This window comes from Erpetoichthys calabaricus, chromosome 2, assembly GCF_900747795.2.
Source record: "Erpetoichthys calabaricus chromosome 2, fErpCal1.3, whole genome shotgun sequence".
NCBI lineage: Eukaryota > Metazoa > Chordata > Cladistia > Polypteriformes > Polypteridae > Erpetoichthys > Erpetoichthys calabaricus.
In genome coordinates, this window is record NC_041395.2 from 210,128,961 (window position 1) to 210,153,314 (window position 24,354).

Here is a 24,354-nt window from a genome sequence, read left to right on the forward strand (position 1 = left end):
AATATATAGCGCGGATTTTTTGCTGGTTCGCGGATTTCTGGTACATGCTTCCTCAGTTGGTTTGCCCAGTTGATTTCATACAAGGGACGCTATTGGCAGATGGCTGAGAAGCTACCCAACCAGAGCGCGTATTACGTATTAAATAAAACGCCTCAAATATATTGTGAGCACGGGGGCTGTTCGCATCCCTAGAGGATACGGCTGCTCCTCAATATACGCTGAAAGATTACCTTCACATTCCTCTCTTTCTTGTTGGGCTTACATATGGCTGATTTGTCAAGCGATATGCTTCCAGCACGGTGCTTCGCATACTTAAAAGATCAAACAGCACGTATTGATTTTTGATTGTTTGCTTTCTCGCTCTGACATTTTCTGCTCCTGACGGAGGGGGTGTGAGCAGGGGGGCTGTTTGCACCCCTAGACGATACGGATGCTCGTCTAAAAATGCTAAAAGACTACCTTTACATTGTACCGGCGGTGCTTCGCATACTTAAAAGCCAAACAGCCCTATTGATTTTTGTTTGCTTTTTTCTCTCTCTCTCTCTGACATTCTCTGCTCCTGATGCGAATTCCTTTGAAGAGGAAGATATATTTGCATTCTTTTAATTGTGAGAAGGAACTGTCATCTCTGTCTTGTCATGGAGCACAGTTTAAACTTTTGAAAAAGAGACAAATGTTTGTTTGCTGTGTTTGAATAAAGTTCCTGTCTCTCTATAACCTCCTGTGTTTCTGTGCAAATCTGTGACCCAAGCATGACAATATAAAAACGACCATATAAACATATGGTTTCTACATCGCGGATTTTCACCTTTCGCGGGGGGTTCTGGAACGCAACCCCCGCGATCGAGGAGGGATTACTGTACATATATACACACATATATATATATATATATATATATATATATATATATATATATATATATATATATATATATATACATATATATATATATATATATATATATATATATATATACATACACATATATATATATACATACACATATATATATATATATATATATATATATATATATATATATATATATACACACACACACACACACACACACACACACACACACACACACACAGAGAATAGCAAGAAATGCGCTATATAAATGTAATCAATTATTATTATTGGACATTCTAGCCCTCTTATAGGTGCCAGGTGACTTTAAGACAGGGCACAGACGCTGGACATTTTGTTGTTTTATGTATAAAGATATCTAAACTTTTTTTTGTTTGACGACACCATTATAAATTTAAAACTTACCTGCCCAAGGTTCATTTGCATACTCCCAATCATTTGAGAATCATAAAGTGCCTCTCGACCACTTCCTGAATCAACCTGCTGTTGCTGAATTTGTCTAAAAATAAAAAATGCAAGTAAGTACCAAGCACACATATTAAGATTAAACCATATAGATTTTAGTACTTTTTCTTACTCCTGTTAAAAGTTTAAATACTCCATCCACTCATTTTAAGATCTCATTCATCCAGTCAGTCATTGGAATATGGAGATTTTACTAAGAAGGACAAAAAACTGAATTGTAAATGGGAAAAGATTAGAATTAACTAAAAAAGAGACATGAAAATATAACTTTCCTCTAACAAAATAATAAAGTACTTATACTTAGTTGAGCTAATTTACTAAATATACCTTTGTAACAACAGTAAAAGATGTCTTTTACTGAAGCCTAAAATAACATTCCATTTTTCATAATATTTTTCAGTATGTTTTTCAGTACATTTGCCTAATGGTTTGAGGAAAACTTCTCATTTGAAAATATACTATACAAATTATAGATGTCTTAGATCTTCTAATATGCACATGTACAAAACTGTTTGCAGTTGTATCTTCCTGACAATGAAGCACATTTCTAGTACTATAAAAAGAAAAAACTACCTTGGTCCAGCCCATAAAGAAAAAGGGGGCAGATAGCGGATATAAAACAGCACCAGTTTACAGTATATGTACTCATTAAAAAATCATTTAAGGTTACAAAAGCAGCCTGGACAATTTGTATTTATTTATTTTTACTATACTTTTGATTAGCATAAGGCCCTTTAAAAGTTTTTAAATATTTTTGTGTTAAATGATAATTAAGCATAGTATTCAAATTTATATTTTTTTGCAAACTTACTCAGTGAAGATAATGACCTTTAACAAAAAATGTGTTTATGACCAGATACATTACCTTAAACTCAAAATAAAAAAAAAAAAAAAAAAAAAAAGACAACTGTACAAAATATTAATATGCATGGCGCAAAAATTGCCATTGCAAACCTAGCTAATTTGAGTCATAAGGTGACTTTAATAAATTAGGTCTGATATCAATAACCTGAACAAAAGGAAAATTTATGACAATTTAAATGCCTAAAGGACAAACTGCAGGCTTAATATTAAAACATTTAAAGCAACATTACATGTCAAACTTGTACCAAATATTTGGGAATTTCCCATTTATATACAAAGAAAGTTAACCAGAAGGCAGCTAGCTAGTGATATTAAGCTTTACTAAGTCTGAAGTGTATTTCCTTGATCCACTTCAGTTCGTATATAGGGCAAATCTATCAGTGGAGGATGCAGTTAATTTATGCCTCCACTACATTCTTTAGCACCTGGACTTGCCTAACACCTATGTGAGGGTGGTGTTTGTGGATTTCTGCTCAGCCTTCAATACCATTGTTCCAGAGTTGCTGCAGAGTGAAACAATCCAGTTAGGTATACCCTATTATGTCTACCAGTGGATTATGAGCAGAGCAAAAAATTGAGCAGGAAAAATTGCAGCGGATTCCACCAACTCCAGTAGCTATCTGTTCATTAAACTGCCATCACAGAAGAGGTGCAGGTCTACTGCAACCTGAACTATACACCAGCTCCGCAGCTTCTTTCCTCAAAATATTCAAATCCTAAATAAACTTACATAGAGCTACTCCTAACTGTTTTTACAACATTTAACTGGTAACTGTGTTGTTTGTCTATTTGTAAATACTTCATACTTGCTCAACTTGTACTATTTGATATCTATATTATTTTGTACAGTTTTTCTACTTGAGGCTATTATTGAATTCTGTAAATGTTTTCTTCAAGAAACTGTTGTTTTTGTAAAGTTGTTCACACAATGTCAGATTAATGGTAGGTTAAATTGTGTTGTCTTGAACTGGTAATGTCTTATATTCCATTTTTTTTGCATCTAATCAAAGTCAATTCTGGTATGTTTCACATGCTAGCAATAAAGTGACCCTGATTCTGATTAATATACTTTGCTAGCCGGTTTGAACAGGGGACTGATTATTATTTTTTTTTAACTATTTTTCTCATTAGCTATTTTTTGTCTGGAAATCATCATAGTTCCAAACTACAAGTGGGGAATGGTTCTAGAACATTACTCAGGGACATCTAATTAGAGCTACAAAGCATCTACCTTACAATTTAAAAATGCATGACTATAACTTCAAAATAAGCATTTTGTAATTAAAAACCAATTTCTTTATTAAAGGAAAACAATCATAAAATATTAAAACTAAGAAATATCTTAGAGCTGAACCAACACTAAAGCTAAGCATGCTGTCAGGTTTCACAGGCAGCGGAGCTCATTTGGCACAGATGTTTTGTTTTTTTGGCTATTCTCTTTATTCTCCATTTTGCACTGCTTAGGTAGAAAACTTATGACTCTCCAAAAGATAAGATGGTTGCTACATAAAATCACAATGGGAAATCAGGTGATGCAAGTGGTGTGGCTACTTGGTCAGTGTGCAGTATCACATGGTCATGGTCCAAGTGTTAATTTCTCACATTATAAAAAGGCACACCTACAAAACAGAAAGAAGGTTAAACATTCTGATCATTTTTGTGTTGTTGTTGTTGGTAGGTTTGCTTATTTTGCCTGCACTTCTGCATGTTAATGTCTTTGTGTTGTAAGAACTTTTTATTTAGTGTTCCTGTGTTTAATGTTGTACTTAAAGCCATTCTTAATTTATTTTTCTGTTTTCCCGGTTTTCAGCACAGAAGTCTTTAGGGCAAATTTACATTTTTTGGAGTAAATTTAAAATAAGCAGGTACCCATGTTGGCTGGAGAAAGCTAGGCAATTAAGCAAGCTTTGTGATCTCTATTTATGGATATTGTTTAGCTCCTTTTTTTAGGGCCAGCTAGCTTGTGCTACCAATAAGAGTAATTTCTTGTGTTTGTTTTCTCTTTACCTTGATGCACATCATAAGTAGAATACACCCATGAATGTATGATGATACCATTCCCGTATTAATGGGCTTTACCTTCCTATGAATATCAAATGTCAAAAAATACACTCACGCAATTTAAACTGAAATATGCCTCCCATGCTCATTTACATGAGGTCTTACTTGAGGGTGTATGTCATCATTTTAATGATTTAATTAATGTTTGAACAAATACTGTGGTTTGATATGAAATAAAAATCACAAAACCTAAAATTTCCCTAATTTTCCACTTAAAAATAATATACAGTTCAGAACTTTAATTTCATGTGTGTCTCAGCCAAGGGGGAAGATTTTGGCACAGGGTTTATAAATGATACGATTATCATGGACTACTCGATTTATCTTACCATGTGCAAATACTACATTTATTCACTTACTGTTTTTTTACTATTAACTGAAAAATATAAACTGCGTAAACCAATGCTAAAAGATTAAAAATAATTATGTCATTGCCATGTTATTTAGAAAGTACAAGTTGAGTATCCCTAATCCAAAATTCTAAAATCCAACACTTTTTGAGCTCATTATTCTACACTAAGACTTCTTTTATAAAACTTTGTTTGGATTCAAACTTGAAAATATGTATGTCAAAAAAATCTGATTTTTAAAAAGTTGCAGACGGAGAAAGTGATGGTTTTGGTTCATCGTGGACAACAGCTGTTACAACAATTGAGTAACAGAGACTAACACAACTCGGTGAAGGTGATACCACTCAGCTAGAACAGTAAAGTGGACTTTCTTTATAACAAGTTCTGTTCCTCACCATCCTTGTCTCCCTCGTTTTGAGCCTCCCACTCTAATAAACTGTTCTCTTTGTAACTGCATTCTCTGGCTCACGTATTTTCCTTTGGCAGTGAAGAAGTCACTACAATAACAACAACTTGGTGATATGAACTATTATATGTGCGAGTCATCACTTAGCTGGTTTAACTGCATTTCCATACTTGATCAAGAGTGTCCCCCAGAATATTTAATAAAGTATATGCAAATATTCTAAAATCCAAAAAATTCCAGTCACAGGCATTTCAATAAGGGAAACTCAACATGTACCAATATAATTCAGGATATTTTCAATCACACAAACTCTCAAAAACTGCTTTTTATAACAGTACAACTTTCAAATTGGGTTTGCCAAGCAATCACTTTGTCAGGTTTATAACATTTGTTGCTGTGCGTTTGCATTAGGATATGAAGGAGGCATTAGCTGGTTAAGACAATTAAGGAAGAGTAATATATAATGGACATGTCAAATTATGGTAATTCAAATTTAAAATATCACAAATTCCTGATATTTTAATTTTCAAAATCTTTCCCTGTTGTTTTAGATATGCTGAAACATTATGGCTACCTTTGTGAATAAAATGTATTATTCTGAAATCAAACTAGTCAATTTAAGATTATTATTTCAGAATTTCTGTAAAAGTCTTTGTCCTGCTGTTTGCAAGCTTCCTCATATAACCAATGAGAATTTACTATTACTTATACCTGTGTACTTATCCAGAATTTTCCACTGAATTAGACAATTACTCATGACTTCAACCTGCATCTCAAATGCTCCCATATCATCCAAATGTGTCGTTTATGCATTCACCAAGTTTGTGAGATTTACATAAGATAACAAACAGCACATATGTAATGTATGCTAATTTGATTTCAGCAATTACAGAGGTATTCTGTTCTAGTAGTCCCTCAAACCGCACACCTCCAAGATCATGTGCTTCTCTTAAAACATTACATGTCATCTATACTGGATACGCTGGTCATAAAATGTATGGGTGGCTAGACGCACAACTGTAGGCATGATGATTACAATCAGAGAATGAATGTGAAGCCTCAATTAAATTTATCAGGGCTATGTATGGTGCTGTATAAAAAGACGATTAATTAAGTCATCATTTCAACTCTCTCATTCAAATGTGTGACACTACAAATTATAACAACTTTAACTGACAGATGATTTATCCCATCACTGCGCTCCCAATGCAAGCACGATTTGGGTATTTTTATTTATGAATCAATTATATAACCAGATAAAAATGTTAATAATGAAAGGTTTTTTTCCCTTGAAAAGTCAATAGGATTTTATGCTTCCTGAACTGTAATACAGTAGGTTCTCTCTCTCTCTCTCTTTCTTTCTTCAGTCATGTTTTTTTTGGTGTCCCCTCACGTATTTATTATCATGTAACTCTTCATGCACAGGTTCTCCTTCCAGTTAGTCATTACTATACCACATCTCCATAACATTTCGGATAAACTGACTAAAAATTTTTAACCTACTGATGAGTTATTATACAAGTCTACAGTTTGGACCTGCATAATCTTATGGCTGTTGGGTTCCTATCATATAGAACACAATGGAAGATACAACGAAAATATATACTAGTGAATTATGTTTTTCAATGTTCATTATTATTATTATTATTATGTAATAGAATGTATTCAACCATTATTCTATTATTTTACTTTCTTGTCATTTAATACATGGGCTTTTAGTTAAACAAATGACCTTGTTCTCACTCTTATCTGTTTTATAATGTGTGAGGTATTATAATTCTCTTCAGATTCTAAAATGAATATTCAGTACTATGTTAGTAATGAAAAACTATGGCATACAAAGACTTTACAATAATAAAGAGTAATATAACAAGTGCACCTGTTTTGCCCAGATTTTGAATCCCATTTACACGTCTACTTTAGTCTATCCCTACTGCCACATTTCTGTAAGCGTGAAAATTCATCAAATTAATTTTTTCATTAATGTATTTATAAATGTCTTGGATCAAACCAAATTTATTTCACCATTTAATTGTTCTACTGAGTCAACATTTTGTGACCAAAACCAAAATGTGAATGCTATCCAAGCCCTAGATAATAACCTCATTATGTAGTCTAGTGTCAAGTGACACCTAAATAAAAGGAAATCAAAAAGAAATGTGTTGCAGAAAAAATGCTATATATATTATACAGACACACAAGTTTTAAGCCACCAAATAAAATGTTTTAAACCTAGTTATAGTATCTACACCAGTAAGTACTCATTTGTTCATGAAAATAATAGGACCTCCTCAAGATGAAGTAAGAACTAATAGACTCAACACCATGAATAATTAAAAAATTAAAACAGGTAGACAATAGATATTTTAATGTTAACTACGGGAGTTTGGATAGTCTCTCACCTCGAAACCTTCTGCCCTGGACTCATTTCCAGAGGAAGGTTGGCAATCTGGTTCAGCTGGGGTTTCTGCATGCTGGTAGAAGACAAGGCGGGGTGGGAATCCTGATTTGGGGCCCTGCTACCACAATGTTTGGGGTGAGGAAAATTGCAAAACTAGTATCAAAAAAAAAAGTTAACCCCCAACCCCACTGCAAAAATTACAGATACAATATCAAACTCAATAATGCTGAAAAAAGTCCCGTCCCCCCCACCACTTTTAACAAATGATCACTTATTCTTCTGCTAAGAAAAATACACATTCTTGAATATTGCTATTGTTTTTCAGCAAACTTAGCTTACTAATATTTCAAATGACAGGGCATTGATGGCACAACACATTACATATAACTAAAGACATCCCCACTATTTGACATTAAGTCTATGAAGACACTTTCCGTACATAATTTTCCAACTTCATATATATTCTTAGCCTCCTTTTATATATAACAGCAAAATAAACTTTTCTATCAGTCAGTTATACTGATGTATTCTTGATGGCGTCTAATTTATATTACTACTTAGTTTAAAAAGGTTCTTAACAGTAGTTATGGTTATACAATATATATGTTTAATGCGATTAGAAAAGATGGAAAATTTAATTGGCAAAAGTACATTACCATGATAACCCTTTCACTCAAATACTTAACACTAGAATTATCAATGTCTACGAAAAAACTCGTAATTCTGGCCCACCTTAAATCTATTCGCACCTCTCTGTCAGCGTCTTTTGTCTTGTAAATGTGTCGATAAGCACAAGCAGCCTGCTATACCATCCCTCATGACGCCGCAGAAAGGGCAAGTTCTCCAAGTTCAAGCATTGATTATCTGGGAGTGAGCTACTTAGAATTGTATAAGGTAAATAATTTCATGTGTGTTCTATGTAAACACATCGTTAAAACAGCAACATTTTTCATGTTTTAGTAATAAAATGACAAAATGTTGACATGAACTATATAATGTGTGAAGGCTGAAGTCTAAATATCAAATAAACACTTTCACAAAAGGTACAAAGGTAATTCGACAGCTTCTGTGGTGCAGCAGTAAGAACTGCTGACTTGTAATCAATAGTTCACGAGTTCAATACCAGCTCCCCTGCAAATTTACTGTTTTCAGTAGTGAGCAGCTCTTACTGTTATTATACAATACAAACATACATTTGATTTGTGTCTGTAATAGCCGGTGTAAATTTTTAATGCTTGTAAAAGTTAGGTTTTTTTTTTTCACTTTTATTCTCTCAGTCACGATCACAATATAACACCCCCCCCCCCAATCCCCCAGCCCCCCCCCCCCCACTCCACCCCAGATCTGAAGCTGTTAGTATTAATTTGAAACTGGGAATAACTGTAGATGTGAGTGGTGTTTTGAGACAATGGAACTGGGAATTCTCTGATCTGCAGGGATAAAAGCTGACACACAAACACTGGTGAATCCACTTTCTTCGTATCACACCGTCACTTTAATTTTTTTCAATTCAGTTTTATTGAGTGTTCCTGCTCACACTGAATTAGTATGCACGTTATGGTCCATGATGTCAAAGCCGCACTGACAAAAACAGAGACATAGGTATATATGATATTTGAAATAATTCATTTTATTAATTCATTTTTTTATTCATATTCATTTGCATACACTCTTGCGGTTATAATCAGTGACCGTGTTTTTTTTTTTTTTTTTTTACCGTTCTTGCCCAGTCTCCACATTTTGATTCATGGTGGTGTTTCTTTTGTACTCCAGGACATACAAAGGAAAGAATAGTACAGAGAGGCAAGTTCCGCACTATATACAATCAAATTCAAATGTTAACAGTTCCCACACACCCAAGGAAACGTCCTTCCTACATTTACAACACGTGTACCTGTTGCAATGTACACACCTCTCTCTATGCTGTGAGTTCCTATAACATTGAAGGGGCAGCTGACACAAACGGAGTTTGCTTTCCTGGGGGAAGCGGCGGTCTTGGAACAGAAGCTTATCTGTGTTGCATCATCTTTTCTTGTAAAAAGCGACAACAAAGTTCCTCTGCAAGGTGAGCAAAGAATGCTCTTCTTTATTCGGTGGACCCGTGCATGCCTTGTACAGTACATGTGCGTTCATCGCTGCCAGGTCAAGCATGTTGTAGCACACACTAACCGGCCACCTGCGTGTTCCTGCTCGCACTGAATAAGCACATGCCTTCTGGTGCATGATGTCAATGCAGCACCGGGGGGGAAAAAAGAGACAAATATATGTGACATTTTGAAGAAATCATTGTATGACCTGAATACTACCAATCAGAAAACATCATCACACTAATACAATATTATTTGAAAACAGATCAGATTGGGTGTAAATTTATGCTGACGCTGTTAGTTAGGGTTAGATCGGGAAGGGACAGCGTAAATGTGACATGTAAAAGTTAGTTTTTTTTTCAGTTTTATTCTAAGTACCATAAATTTACATCCAATCTGACATTGTTCATCTATATATATATATATATATATATATATATATATATATATATATATATATATATATAAAATCCCTATGTGCGTCCAGGTTTCCGTGTGTGGGTGTCTTCTGATGAAGTGTGCATGTGCGGGGCACAGTGAGATGCGCGATATTACTGCCAGAGAAAGTTAGAGGCGTTTTACGGAAATACAAACCAGTATTACTGAGAGAGGAAATTAAAGTTACACAATACAGTGACGCATATTACAGCCACATACAAGCCAGTATTACTGTCAGAGGAGATTAAAGGCATATTACCGACGCGCATGCCTGTATTACCGCCAGAGAAAATTAAAGGTATATTACGGACGTACAAGCCAGTGGACATACAAGACGGTATCCTTCAATAAGGCCGCGCTCAATTGAGGTCGCCCTTTTGAAGCTCGCCTTTTTGTGCGCGCCCTTATTGAATAGAGCCATACAAGACAGTATTACTGTCACAGAAAATTAAAGACACACAATACATGGCGGCAGCCCATGAAGAACGGTCAGCTCAGCAAGTAAACATCAACAAAAGAAAGGCTGAAAGAAAGAAAAATACGACCAACAAAAAGAATGAGGTCAAAGTCCCTTGCCATTTAATATAGACTGTTCCTACTAATGTTTATGCACTACTGTTCTAGCGCCCATTATTGTAACGGGCTAAATGACTAGTTTTCAAATAATATTGCATTAGTGCGACAATGTTTTCTGATTGGTACTATTCAGGTCATACAATGATTTCTTCACTGTACACATGTACTATACAAGGTATGTACTGGTCCATCGAAAAAAGAAGTGTGTTCTTTGCTCACCTTGCAGAGGAACTTTGTCATCGCTTCTTACAAGAAAAGGTGATGGAACAGAAACTTGTCGATGTTGCATCTTTTTCTTTTTCCAAGACTGCCGCTCCTCCCAGGAAAGCAAACTCAAGTCAGTGTCAGGTGCCCCTTCAATGTAATAGGAACCACAGCATAGAGAGAAGTGTGTACATTGCAACAGGTGCACATGTCGTAAATGTAGGAAGGATGGTCCTTGGGTGGGGGGAACATTTGAATTTGATGATTGTATATAGCAAGGAACTGATCTCTCTGTACTATTGTTTCCTCTACATGTCCTGGAGTACAAAAGAAACACCACAATGCAATGGAGATTGGGAAAGATTGTGGGGTGGATGGGGGGGGGGGTATGTTTGGGGTTGAGACACGGTCACTGATTACAACCGCAAGAAGGTATGCAAATGAATATGAATAATGTTGCATTAGTGCCCAATGTTTTCCGCAATGTAATATACAGGTCATAAAATGAATTATTTCAAATATCATATATACATATGTCTCTGTTTATTGTCAGTGCAGCTTTGACATCATGGACCATAAAGTGCATACTAATTAATCATGAACAAGAACACTCAAAACTGAATTGAAAAAATTAAAGTGACGGTGTGATACGAAGAAAGTGGATTCACCAGTGTTTGTGTGTCAGCTTTTATCCCTGCAGATCAGAGAATTCTTAGTTCCATTGTCTCAAAACAGCACCCACATCTACAGTTATTCCCAGTTAAAAATAAAAAAACGAACAGCGTCAGATCCTTATCGTGATTAATAGATAGATAGATAGAATAAAAGTGAAAAAAAAAAGCTAACTTTTACAAGTACTATAAATTTACGCCGGCTTTTACAGACACAAATCAAATGTATGTTTTTATTGTATAATATTAACAATAAGAGCAGCTCACTACTGAAAACGGTAATCTGCGAGGCACCCAGGATAGAACCCGCGGCCTTTTGATTACAAGTCAGCAGTTCTTATCACTGCACCACGTAAGCCATCATATTGCAATTGCGCTTTTTGTGAAAATGTTTATTTGATATTTGGCCTTCATACATTATACAGTTCATGTCCACATTTTGTCATTTATTACTAAAACATGAAATTCGTTTCTGTTTTAACAATGTGTTTACACAGATTGTTGTAGACACAGAACACACATGAAATTTATGTATTCCAAATAACGATCTATTATTTCCCCTCTAAAACTCCAGCACTTCACTCCAAGATAATCAAGGTTTGAGCTGGGAGAACTTCTTGCCCTTTCTGCGGCAGTGGTGGGGGATGGTATAGCAGGCTGCTTGTGCTTATCGACACATTTACAAGACAGAAGATGTTGAAGGAAAGGTGCAAAGTGATTTAAGGTGGGCTGCATTTACAAGTTTTTTCATAGGCTTCGGTAATTATAGTGTTAATCAAAAAAATATTTCATGCTTTCATTCCTTAAAACCAAAAATAAACCAGCCTCAGGATGTTGATTTTTTTATTTAACAAAACTTTGCAGAATTCAATGTAGAAATGAGTGTGAAGCACTAGAGAACATAAATATAATCGTACCATTTAAAGACGTATGCATTTTGTTTGTACAGTTTACTGGTTCATCTATATTTACAATAAACAACATTTATACTTCCTTTCATAACAAGAAAGAAACCATTATGTTTATGTAAAAATGAAATAGGGGGATTGATAAGAAGAAACATTCTATAGTACTCACTTAACATTGGAATTTGTGCATATTATATACTCAATCTCCTCAGAGAAGGGGTTCTGAAAGGTGAAAGAACTAGTCCTTATCCAAATCCAATCCTGGTTCTTTGCCCGAAACCGAAACATCACTGATAGTACTTGACCTTTTAGTTTCATCACCTACAATAAAGAAGTGAAACATGTTAACAGCGTCATAAAGAAAGGAACAAATACACATAAAACTGGAATACTTTATATCAGGGGTGTGCAAAGTCATTCCTGGAGGGCCGCAGTGGCCGCGGGTTTTTATTCCAACCCAGTTGTTTAATTAGAAAACAATCCTTGCCAATAATTACATTTCATGGCTTGTTAGTGCTTTAACTCTGCTATGTCAAGTCATTCTCAAATCCTAGATTTTTTTTTTCCATTCTAAAGATATCCAAATATTTTGAAGTGTAAAACGGATGGGTAATTCTCAATCCTTGACTTTTTTGTCTTCTCTTTCCTTCCAAGTATTTAATTAAACCAAATAGTGCACGATAAATACACACAGGTGTAAAGGGTAACAAGCAAAATGGATAACTGCTGGTTTCTTTTGTCATTTGCATCTTATTGCTAATAAGGAGCAATTAAAAACCAAGAATGCAGCTGTTTAAGACTTAACCCTTTGCGGTCGTTAGGCCAGAAAACTGGCCTTAGTAAAAAGTGCGCTATAGGTCGTCAGGCCACCGCTGGTGGCCCTGCAAGTTTCTGACCGATTTGCACAGTCGCCTGGTCGAGAAAAGTGGCCTGTGTTATTCCTACGTGCTTGAAAAAAATAACTGCTGTAATTATTGGCGTTTTTTCAATAATTAATTACGACTAATGTAGCGTGACGTTGAAAATTAAATACGACTGCAAAGGGTTAAATAAGCAATAAGGGTTCAAAATCTTAACGAGGGAGATAACTAAAATGAAGCAGAAGTGTTTCTAGAGCAATTAGTGCTTCTTATTAAGCAATTGGGTTGGAACAAAAGCCTGCAGCCACTGCGGCCCTCCAGGAATGACTTTGCACATCCCTGCTTTATATCTTCCTCTTTTACATAAATAATTCAGGTAATAATGCTGTCTCACATTTGCCATCTGGTAAGTTTTTTGTGGCCAAAATAGAGCTTGTGTTCAGCTTAGACATTTCACATTATAATAAAGACTATCACGGCCAAAGGTTTAACTATGAGGGTGGTAAAATTTTTACATTGAAGGTCAATAATGCCTCTCCCCAAATTACGTGCAGTATTTCTTTTCAAGTTTCCAAGTCAGATGCCATCATTCCATTTAACCCTGCATAACTTAAAATGGAAGTACACTTCCTAAATCAAGCTGCCTCATTTAGCAGTTTGGAAAAATGTTAAGCCATGTGTTATTTTAGCTATACCAGAATAATATCACTAGGGGATGCAAACAATTCATTAGAAAGTAAATGGAATGTAATTAAACTTTAGCATGGATTGTTCATAATTATTCATTTTTATTTATTTATTTTTTTCTAATACAGGGGAACACTATGTGAAATCCGCAGGCTGAATATTAGGCATCTTTTGAAAATGACATGTACAGTCTGGTTCTCAATTAAAAATAAATGTTTTTTGTAAACTAAATTTACTCAGTTTAAAGAATACAAGACAGAATCAAATGCGTTTTTGATACATTACGGATATCACAGCTAGATAATCTCAGTGCAGAGGAATTGGATAAACCTCTGACACTATCAGAATTACTATACACTATAAACACACTTCAGAATGGGAAAGAACCAGGTCCTGATGGCTACCCTGCTGAATTTTATAAAAAATGTTTCAATCACGTTAGCTCCCCTTTTATTAGCAATATTTATTGAAGCTAAAGACAACAAAATTCTACCTCAAACTTTTCACCAAGCATTAATACCATATTTCCATGAAAAATAAGGACTTGCTACAATGTGCATCATACAGACAGATCTCACTTCTGAATAATGTTAAGATATTCTCCAAAGTTTTATCCAGAAGGATTGTGAAAGTGTTTCCTTCTGTAATATCACAAGACCAAACCAGATTTATTAAGGCAGACATTTAACATCTAACCTTCAACGTTTGTTTAATATGATATATTCACCCATTAAATCAAACACCTCAGAGATATTATATTTAGATTCAGAAAAACCATTTGATGTGGTTGAATGGTACTACCCAGACAATAAAAGACTACCTTAAACTTTTCGCCAAGCATTAATTTCCTTTTTTCCTAAGAAAAATAAGGACTTATTACAATGTGCATCATACAGATCAATCTCGCTTCTGAAAAATGATGTTAAGATACTCTCCAAAGTTCATGAATCCACTTACAGTCCTCATGTACACAGGCAGACAATCCAGAACGCAAGGATCCAGGACAAAACAAATAAGTACAGGTAACCCAACAGAAGGCAGGCAGAGAGACAGGAACTTGAAGCAAAAATTACAAAAACTTTTTTTTTTTTTTAAAAAGCCGCACTGGCATCCTTTGACCCCAACTGCCCCAGCACCCTCAGCAGAAGACCAATCAGAGCCACTGCAGGGACTGCTGGGAGTTGCAGTTTCAAATTCTTTTGGCTACTTTCACCATCCCAAGCCGCATTTCCTTTACAGTTGCTTCCTGTTCTCTCTACAGTACAGTATTGCCACGAAAAAAGCCATAAAAATTGTGGAGGATATTTGCAGTTTTTGCTAACAATTATTAGATAGGTTCTAAGGAAAAATCCGCAAATGACTGTGGCTGCGAAGTCGCGGGGGTCTACTCTGTGTGTGTGTGTGTGTGTGTGTGTGTGTGTGTGTGTGTGTATATATATTATATATATATATATATATATATAATATATATATAGTATCTATTTAAATCATTTTTTAAAACCTAGCAAGATCTAATCAATAATATTTTAGAATATGCACTTATATTGGGGAGAAAGACTCCTTTCCCTCAATACTACTCTCAAAAGTTTTACTCTAGCTCTTGGCCTCTCTCTCTCTCTCATGGGTGGGGGTTGAATTGAATTTAGTTTTGTTAAGTTTGACTTGATTGTATGGAATGTTAGATGCTTTAAATAAACTCAAAAAATAAATAAATAAAAATAAAATTGTTTTTGTGGACTTTACTCATGACTGCACTGCTGTTTGAGAGGGCTAGTTGATTCAAATGACCGTAAATAAATTAATTTGATCTACAGCAGTCTAAATATATTTAGCACAAACATACTATTCACAGAACAGCCTAGTTCAGTACTGACCAGGAGGTAATATACTTTTTTTTTTCTTTTTCTTACAGTGCTATGTAAATGTTTGGGCACCCCTGATAAAAATCACTATCAATTTATAACTTGCTAAGCATGAGGAAGAAACTTCATTTTAATACATTTTATACCTTATGGAAACAGCAACATTTCAGTAGTGAAATATTTTTTATTGGACTAACAGAACCAATTTAATGTGCATTTAAACAAAAATCAGAAGGTGCATATATTTGGACGCCCCAAAGGAATAATCCCATCAATGTTTAGCAGACCCTCCTTCTGTTGAAATAACAGCCTGTAGACGCCTCCTATAGCCACTGAGAAGTCCCTGAATTTTGGCAGGTGGTATTTTGGACCATTCTTCCATTCAAAATGCCTCGGGTTCAGTCAGGTTTGATAGCTTCCAAGCGTGGACAGCCTGCTTCAAATCAATCCATGCATTTTCAATGATGTTCAGGTCTGGGGACTGGGATGGAACATTGTACTTGTGCCTCTGTATGAATTCCTTGTTAGAATTTGAACAGTGCTTTGGATCATTGTCATGCTGAAACATCCAACCCCGGCGTAACTTCAACTTTATGACCGACTCTTGAATATTCTTGTCAAGAATCTGCTGATACTGGGAGGAATTCATGTGGCCCTCAACTTTAACTAGGTTTCCAGTACCTGTGCTAGCCACACAGCCCCATAACATGATGCACCCCCATCAAATTTTACAGTAGGCAGCAAGTAGTTCTTCTGAAATGCTGTGTGTTTTTTTCACCATGCATTGCGCCCCTGGTTGTGACCAAATAACTCTAAGTATCATCTATCCGCAGTATTTTTTCCCCCAAAATGTTTCTGGCTTGTTCAGATTCGCTTTTGCATACCTCATGCGACTCTACTTGTGGCGAGTACTCAGAAAAGGCTATTTGCGCATCACCCTTCCATCAAGCTGTTCCTGGTGCAAAGTGCGCTGGACTGTGGAACGATGCTAAATGACACCATCAGCAGCTAGATGTTCTTGTAGCTCTCTGGAGGTGGTCTGTGGTTTATCTCTGACCATTCTAACCAGCCTTCGGCTGTGCCTTTCACACATTTTTCTTGGCCTAACACATCTTTCTTTCACAAGGACTGTTTCTATGGCCTTCCATTTCCTAACTACATTTCTGACTATGGGGACAGACACTTCAAACCTTTGTAATAATTTCTTGTGCCCTTCTCCTAATTCATAATGATGAATTATCTTAGTTTTTAGGTCAGTAGAGAGTTCTTTAGACATTCCCATGTTGCCACTCTCTGGAACCAAGGACAAGCACAACTAGCAATTACCTATGTTAAATAACCTTTTTATGACTGGTTGCATCTCTCTTTGTAGTTTAAGGTCTAATGAGCTAATCAAAGCAATTTCGTGCTGCAACCTGTCAGGTCTTCATATTAATGCAATCAAAGGGGGGGGTGCACATCCCATTTTTTACATTTTATTTCATGCAACTCAATGCTACAACTGAGAATTTTGGTCTGATACATTACAACACAAGAATAACTAAACACAAACTTAATAAAAGACATTTACACATATTCATCACATTATTGTATTTCAGGTTCATACAATTTAAGAATTTTATCCAAATTCTGTCAAAAATGAATGCTAGAGGGAAGCGATTCCTTCAGTGTCATATTCAATTGTCTCCATATTTTTAAGAAATATTTCTATATGAGCAGAAAAGTGAAACTGCTCCCCTTTAGCATTTAATGTTTGTTTGTACCTGTGTTTGCCCTAAACATTGCTAATAATTAGCATTTGAATATATTTAAGGGAGAAAGCTGTACTGAAAAGTGCAAAAGTAAAAAGAACACAAAAATGGTCTGAATTAGTGTAAGCCATGCGAACACATCCATAAGAAAGGTAAAGATTTATTTCATGAGGCATAAGTGTATAATCAAGAATTCAAAAAAATCAAGAAAAAAAATTTAAAATGTGTGCTGTGTGTGCTAATTTACAACTTTTTTTGAACCCTAGATATTCTTTCTTGCAATAGAAATACGCCATTATTCACGCTCTAAAAGAGATCCATGGAGAGCTACATCCCCACTAAAGGATGGATGGATGAATGGATGGATAGATAAACAACAAAGTTTGTTATCACTGACCTTAAAATAGTCTAAAACCATTCCTCACAAGCTACTTTTTGAAATTTGTAATTTTAAAACTTCTGGGAGAGGCTCTTGGAAGGCTAGGACTAAAAGAATCAAATACTCAAATAGATCCCCATTTTTCAGAGTTTTGTGGAAAGGAGTAACTTTAACCCCTCATACCTCATTAGGGGTGAATGCCTGGAGTCGCAGGAAGTGGCATACACAACACAAGAAAACGGAAGCGATTTCAAAGCGTTATTAAGTAATTGTTATGAAAACAAAAGGAAAAGTAGACTTTTAAGGCTATAGTAAAAGTGTACAATTTGACTAAACTCTCATAACATATTTGCATACCAAGTATCTAAACAATAAGGTCAGTTAAAATCAAGAATGATAAAAAGTGACAGTGAAATTGATTGGATTACAAACCTGTAGCCATGGAGATCTCCCAGGACTGAACATGATAACTAACCATTGACCTACAGAATAGCAAGAACTAGGGCTAAAGTACAACAAATTCAGCAATCAAAAAGATCAGAATAGATGTGTACTGTTAGAGTAGATGGCAATCAAATAGAGTTAGGAAAATTACTTTGACAGTTTATTAAAATTAGGGAATGCTTTAAATTCCCTGAAACATTTATAATCATAAACGGAGGCCAAAAAAGAAAATCACCTGTAAAGAAATAGTGGATGTAATCAAAAAATGAAGGCATATGAATCAATAGGCCCATCTGAAACTACTTTTGAAGACCTGGGGCAAAGGTGAAACTATATTGCTTTCCATACTCATTGATTTATGGATAGAGGATAAACAGTTAACATTCAAAAAGAAAGGTTATACTTTGGATTGTTGTAACTATGAAGACAGTTGTTTGAAACAGTTTTTAAAGTATCTAAACATATACTAGAGAAGAGAGTGAGAGAAATAGCACAAATAGATGAAAACCAGTTCATCTATACACCTGGAAGGTACACATGATATGATATTTATAATATGACAATTCCAGGATAGAATACTAAAATGTAACGGGGCAAATACTGGGCTTTTTCAGATTCAGAGAAAGTCTTTGACAGTATTCTAAGAGAGGTTAATTTGATGTGTTTTTTCATGGGGTAGTTAAAATGCATCAACTTTGAGCTCAAAATGGCAGGTTATCAAAGGTCAAGTCTAACTCCACTCAATTTCATTATTGTACAGAATGGAGTCAAAAGAAAACTGCCTTGGAACATTCTATACACAGACCAAATCACTAGCACAAAAACTCTCTGAACTACAGCAAAACTCTTGGGAGATAAATTGTTTCAACCCTAATATTAAGAACACTGAAAAAATGGCATGTGCACCAGAAAAGGAACAGATTAAGGTAACAGATGCTGGAAATGTTGGGAACATGCTGACACACTCTGATCATTGTTTTCTAAAGAATTTTAGATTTGCCTTTTGTTTTCACAAAAAAAAAAAAAAAAAAAAACAACACTGAGTAGGAGCCCTGTTTTGCTGTATACAATATTCTACTGGTTTATGTGTGAACAGCTTTCTTTTTTGAGATGGCTTAGGCTTTACAGCTTCAGAATCACCCCCAGCTTACCAGCGAATATGCACAGCAGCTGATTATCTAGGTTTCTTTCTGCCTTCGTACTCAAGTGTGTAATTATCTGCACTTTTGGAGTTGGCATTTGATTATATGTACTTGGGTGGAAAGTTTGTGAAGAGATCATTCTTGATGCCTAGACTTTTGCTTGAGGTGAACCATCATTGTAGGTAGAATACCCAATGGGGGCTGGGCAGTCTTGTGGCCTTAGACCCCGTGCAGATTTTGTTTTTTTCCTCCAGCCCTCTGGGGTTTGTTTTTTGGTTTGTTTTCTTCTGTCTTCCTGGCCATTGGACCTTACTTTATTCTTTGTTACGTAGTATTGCCTAATCTTATTTTAATTATTTTTTTTTTTACATACATTTTTCTTTCTTCATCTTGTAAAGCACTTTGAGCTACATCATTTGCATGAAAACAAGCTATATAAATTAATGTTGTTGTTCATCTTCTTGACTTTCCTTTCACAGAATATTTTGTTATGCTTTTATATTCAGCTTTTATCTTCAATCCTTAAGAATGGGAAGAGGTCTTCCTTATCTCAGGAAAAGTACTTTACCAGCTTGAGAAGCTCTGTATACACCAGTACTGTACATTCATTGTACAAGTACTGGACATTCATTGGGATTTGGACATAGAACATCTATTCACTGCAAGTTTTTGTGATATCCCGTGTAGTGGGAAAATGGTCCCAACCTACACTCTGGATATCTGATTGTTCATGAGCCGAACATGATCAACAGAGTGAAGAGACACAGACCAAAATTGAAAAGTGAAAGGTACAAGTTCATTTACAAAAGTGCCGTACACAAAAACACAATAGTGTCAGGCAGGCTTTGTTTTACAGTCCTTCAGCACTGACACTCCTTCAAAAAGTAAATAAAAACAAAAAGGACAAAAAAAAAAAAAAAAAAAAAAAAAAAGGAAAAATGGTGTGTTTAAAACAAAAACAGAGCACTCCTATAAAAACCAAACACGCACACTTCAAAAATGAAGGTGATCTTTTTTTTATCCCTTTTTTTTTTTTTTAAAATGCACAACAAAAAAAAAAATCAAGTGTGTGTATATATACAAAAACATAAAACAATCTTAAAAGAAAAACTATCCCATTACCAAATAAGTATATATACCGCCATGAAAATTATCACTCTAAGATATATATGTACCGTCACTAGGGGTGGGCGGTATGACCAAAATTTTGTATCACGATATTTTTCTAAATTATCCCGGTTTCACGGTATTTGACGGTATTACTGCAGTAGACTGGCTAAGAATAACCTATTCCACAGTCATGAGCATTGTACATTGTACAAATAAAACATTTTAATGTGCACAAAAGTGTTAATACAGGTTTGAATGGCCCCATAAAGTGATGGTTTTCAAGGGGGTGGCACTAATGAAGAGAAGGAATCACATTGCATGACAGATGCAGTCAAAATATAGAACCTTTTTATTGAACAAATTTTGTAAACAACTATTTTGACAACATATTTTCAACCATCCCATCATTAAACTGCATAATATTTAAACTAATAAATAATAACAATAAAATAAATAATAGTTCAACTTCCAGTAATAATAACAATAAAATAAATAGTGCAAATTCCAGTAATAATACTATTACCCTAGGTTCTTGTCTATAAGCCGGACTCGTGTATAAGCCAGAGACCAAAAATCATACGAATTTTTAAAATAAAATCTTATCATAGATAAGCCGGACTCATGGATAAGCCGAACGTACTATAACCTATAACTAATAGAAGGGAGGGAGGTCAGTGGTCTCACTCGCACCCATTTAATTTCTTTAAGGGTGGAGAGAGTGTGAGATATTGGCGTCTCTCTCACTCCCCGCATGGCGCGGTTGGAGCGCGTTCTTTCTGCTCTGGGTGTCGCCGAGTCAACACGCGCGCGTAGCGGTCATTTAAATTGTGATTTTATATGTAAGCATATTTAAATATATATCGCGGATTTTTGCTGGTTCGTGGATTTCTGCGGACAATGGGTCTTTTAATTTCTGGTACATGCTTCCTCAGTTGGTTTGCCCAGTTGATTTCATACAAGGGACGCTATTGGCAGATGGCTGAGAAGCTAGATTGCTTACTTTTCTCTCTCTCTTGCGCTGACTATCTGTGATCCTGACGTACGGGGATTGAGCAGGGGGGCTGTTCGCACACCTAGACGATACGGACGCTCGTCTAAAAATGCTGAAAGATTATCTTCACGTTGCTATCTTTTGTGCAGCTGCTTCCTGAAACGACATGCTGCACGGTGCTTTGCATACTTAAAAGCTCAAAGGGCACGTATTGATTTTTGACTGAAAAACAAACTCTGTCTCTCTCTCTCTCTCCCTGCTCCTGACGGAGAGGGTGTGAGCTGCCGCCTTCAACAGCTTTGTGCCGCGGTGCTTCGCATACTTAAAAGCTAAACAGCACCATTGATTTGTTTGCTAGAGATTGTTTTCTCTATCTCTGTGACAGTCACTGCTCCTGACACGCACTCCTTTGAAGAGGAAAATATGTTTGCATTCTTTTAATTGTGAGACGGAACTGTCATCTCTGTCTTGTCATGGAGCACAGTTTAAACTTTTGAAAAAGAGACGAATGTTTGTTTGCAGTGTTTGAATAACGTTCCTGTGTCTCTACAACCTCCTGTGTTTCTGCGCAAATCTGTGACCCAAGCATGACAATATAAAAATAACCATATAAACATATGGTTTCTACTTCGCGGATTTTCTTATTTCTCGGTGGCTCTGGAACGCAACCCCCGCAATGGAGGAGGGATTACTGTATAAGCCGGATTTGTGTATAAGCCGATATTCTATTTTTTCATTTTCACAACTTTTTTCCTTAGATAAGCCGCGGCTTATAGACAAGAACTTAAGGTACTTCAAAGCTTCAAGCCCAGATACATTATACAGTATTCAAGTATTGAGAAAAAAAAAAGTGAATGTGTATTCACACATTTGAACATAATGAACAAGGCACTTATGTAAATCTTAGCCATTACAAATTCTGGGAAAGGAAAACCAGACGGTCAACAGCATCTGGTTTGAGTACTGCCCTGTGGCACCTGACAATGTTCCCACCAGTACTGAAAGCTCTTTCAGTACGTGTTCAGCACAAGCTACAGGAACGTGTTCAGCAGCACAATCAGCTGGGGTCAGATCAGCTGATCCCGGTACCTCACTTTCATTTTTGATCTCCATCTATATCAGTGTTTCTCAAACTCAGTCTTGGGGACCCCCTGTGGCTACAGGTTTTTGTTCCAACCAGATTCCTAATCAGTGACAACACCTGATAACACTGAGCTCATTTAATTAGCTGGTATTTTTTTTTCTTTTATTCGACATTCAGAAAAGCATGTTTTTTTACATTTATAAGACATTTATAAAATTTCTGCTTTTGCTATAGATTTAAATGCTTAACTTTCTTTTGTTGATTTCATTATACTTTGCCCTTTCTCTGTGCAGTTTTTTCCCCCTTCGTTGTATCTTAATAATGACAACTTAAAACGAGCAGATCAGACACGCTGGCAAACAACACACTGAATAATCAAAGGCTGCAACTACTTTAGTGTCACACCCACTAATTAGTAAATAATGGATTAATTAAACAATTAGAACACCTTGAAAAGTAGAATGAAAATCAAGATGAAAATACTGTTAAAAAGAAAAAAATACATTATTCCATATAACTGCTTGGTACATTTTAATATTTTTTTTTTTTTTTTTAGCAAACAGTTTTCTAATTAATATATTGTTCCCTAAACACAGAACTTGGGAAATATCAGTTCACTTAATTAGCCCAGGAGTTCAATTAAAAACAGAAGCTGGTTGGAACAAAAACCTGCAGCGACAGGGGGTCCCCAGGACCAACGTTGAGAACCCCTGATTCTATATGATCACTTGCATCAAAATCGGAGTCTCAAACGATAGCTAGCTAGACTGAGGCATCTCACAACGTGGGAGTTTCCGACAACGTATCGTAATGCATCGATCGGCCCACAGAAAAGTTTGTTTGCCGCACCAACTTGAAAATGTATATTTTACACAATTTTATATAAATTATCGTCTCGCTTTCAACATCATAACTTCGAAAAATCTAAGTTGAACCATCGTAAGTAGGGGACTGACTACCTGTATTGACTGATAATAGAGATAACAGAAAACTGATTATACACACTTTCATTATACATTTCTTATTGTAGCGTCTCAGCCAGGTTGAAGCCTTTTTTTTTTTTTTTTTTTTTGAAGTGACTGTTGAATCCGACTGAGGGAAGGCAGAGTACAGCACTGAGGAATGACCGCGGGGGCATGATAGACGTGGTAAGGGGGGGCGACACCCGGGACGGGAGAAGGGGGGAGAGTGGTGAGTTGGAGAAGGAACTGGAAGGTTGTGTGGTGGGGTTACAAATTCACCGTTCTTATTTCTTGACTGTTCAAATAAACTTTTGTGAGACTTTACTATGTCTGTCTGTTTTTTTTTCTTCTCGAACCTGACGCGGAGGTTGCTACATTATTACTATAGTATGTTTTTACTTTCATTACTTAAAATAGTTTATTTTAATAACTATTACATACCTATGGCTGTGTGAAGCCTGTGTCCAAAGCACTGGAGTCTTGTCCAATTGTTAATTTTGACAGCCTTCTTGATGTTGGCCCCACTGTCCGTTGTGATGGCCACTTGCCTCTGCTCTGCAAGCCCCCAGGAATTGAGTGCCTCCAGCAAGCCTGCAGCAAGTAATTCGCCAGTGTGGTCATTTGGAAAATAGCTTGTTTGGAGGCAATAACTTTTCAATAGCCAGTCATCATTTATAAAATGAATCGTCAGGCTCAGATATGGCTCCATAGTGCGACTTGACCACACATCTGCTGTAGTTGAATAGTCGGTGACTGTAGCCACCTCTGCTTGTAATTTCC

At 35.9% G+C, this 24,354-nt stretch overlaps 1 protein-coding gene across 4 annotated transcripts in view; it reads right to left on the minus strand.

The window, feature by feature from the left end:
* Window positions 1–24,354, minus strand: part of LOC114645532 (aryl hydrocarbon receptor nuclear translocator-like) — a 160,274-nt gene that overhangs the window by 36,330 nt on the left and 99,590 nt on the right. For 3 of the 4 annotated variants that reach the window (XM_051923071.1, XM_051923069.1, XM_051923068.1), the window contains 3 exons: window positions 12,472–12,623; window positions 7,420–7,533; window positions 1,277–1,370 (listed from right to left, as the gene is read on the minus strand). In XM_051923071.1, coding sequence (XP_051779031.1) covers window positions 1,277–1,370; window positions 7,420–7,533; window positions 12,472–12,623 — 360 coding nt within the window. The remainder of the gene's footprint in view (window positions 1–1,276; window positions 1,371–7,419; window positions 7,534–12,471; window positions 12,624–24,354) is intronic. The other variant, XM_051923070.1, reaches the window with a different exon arrangement.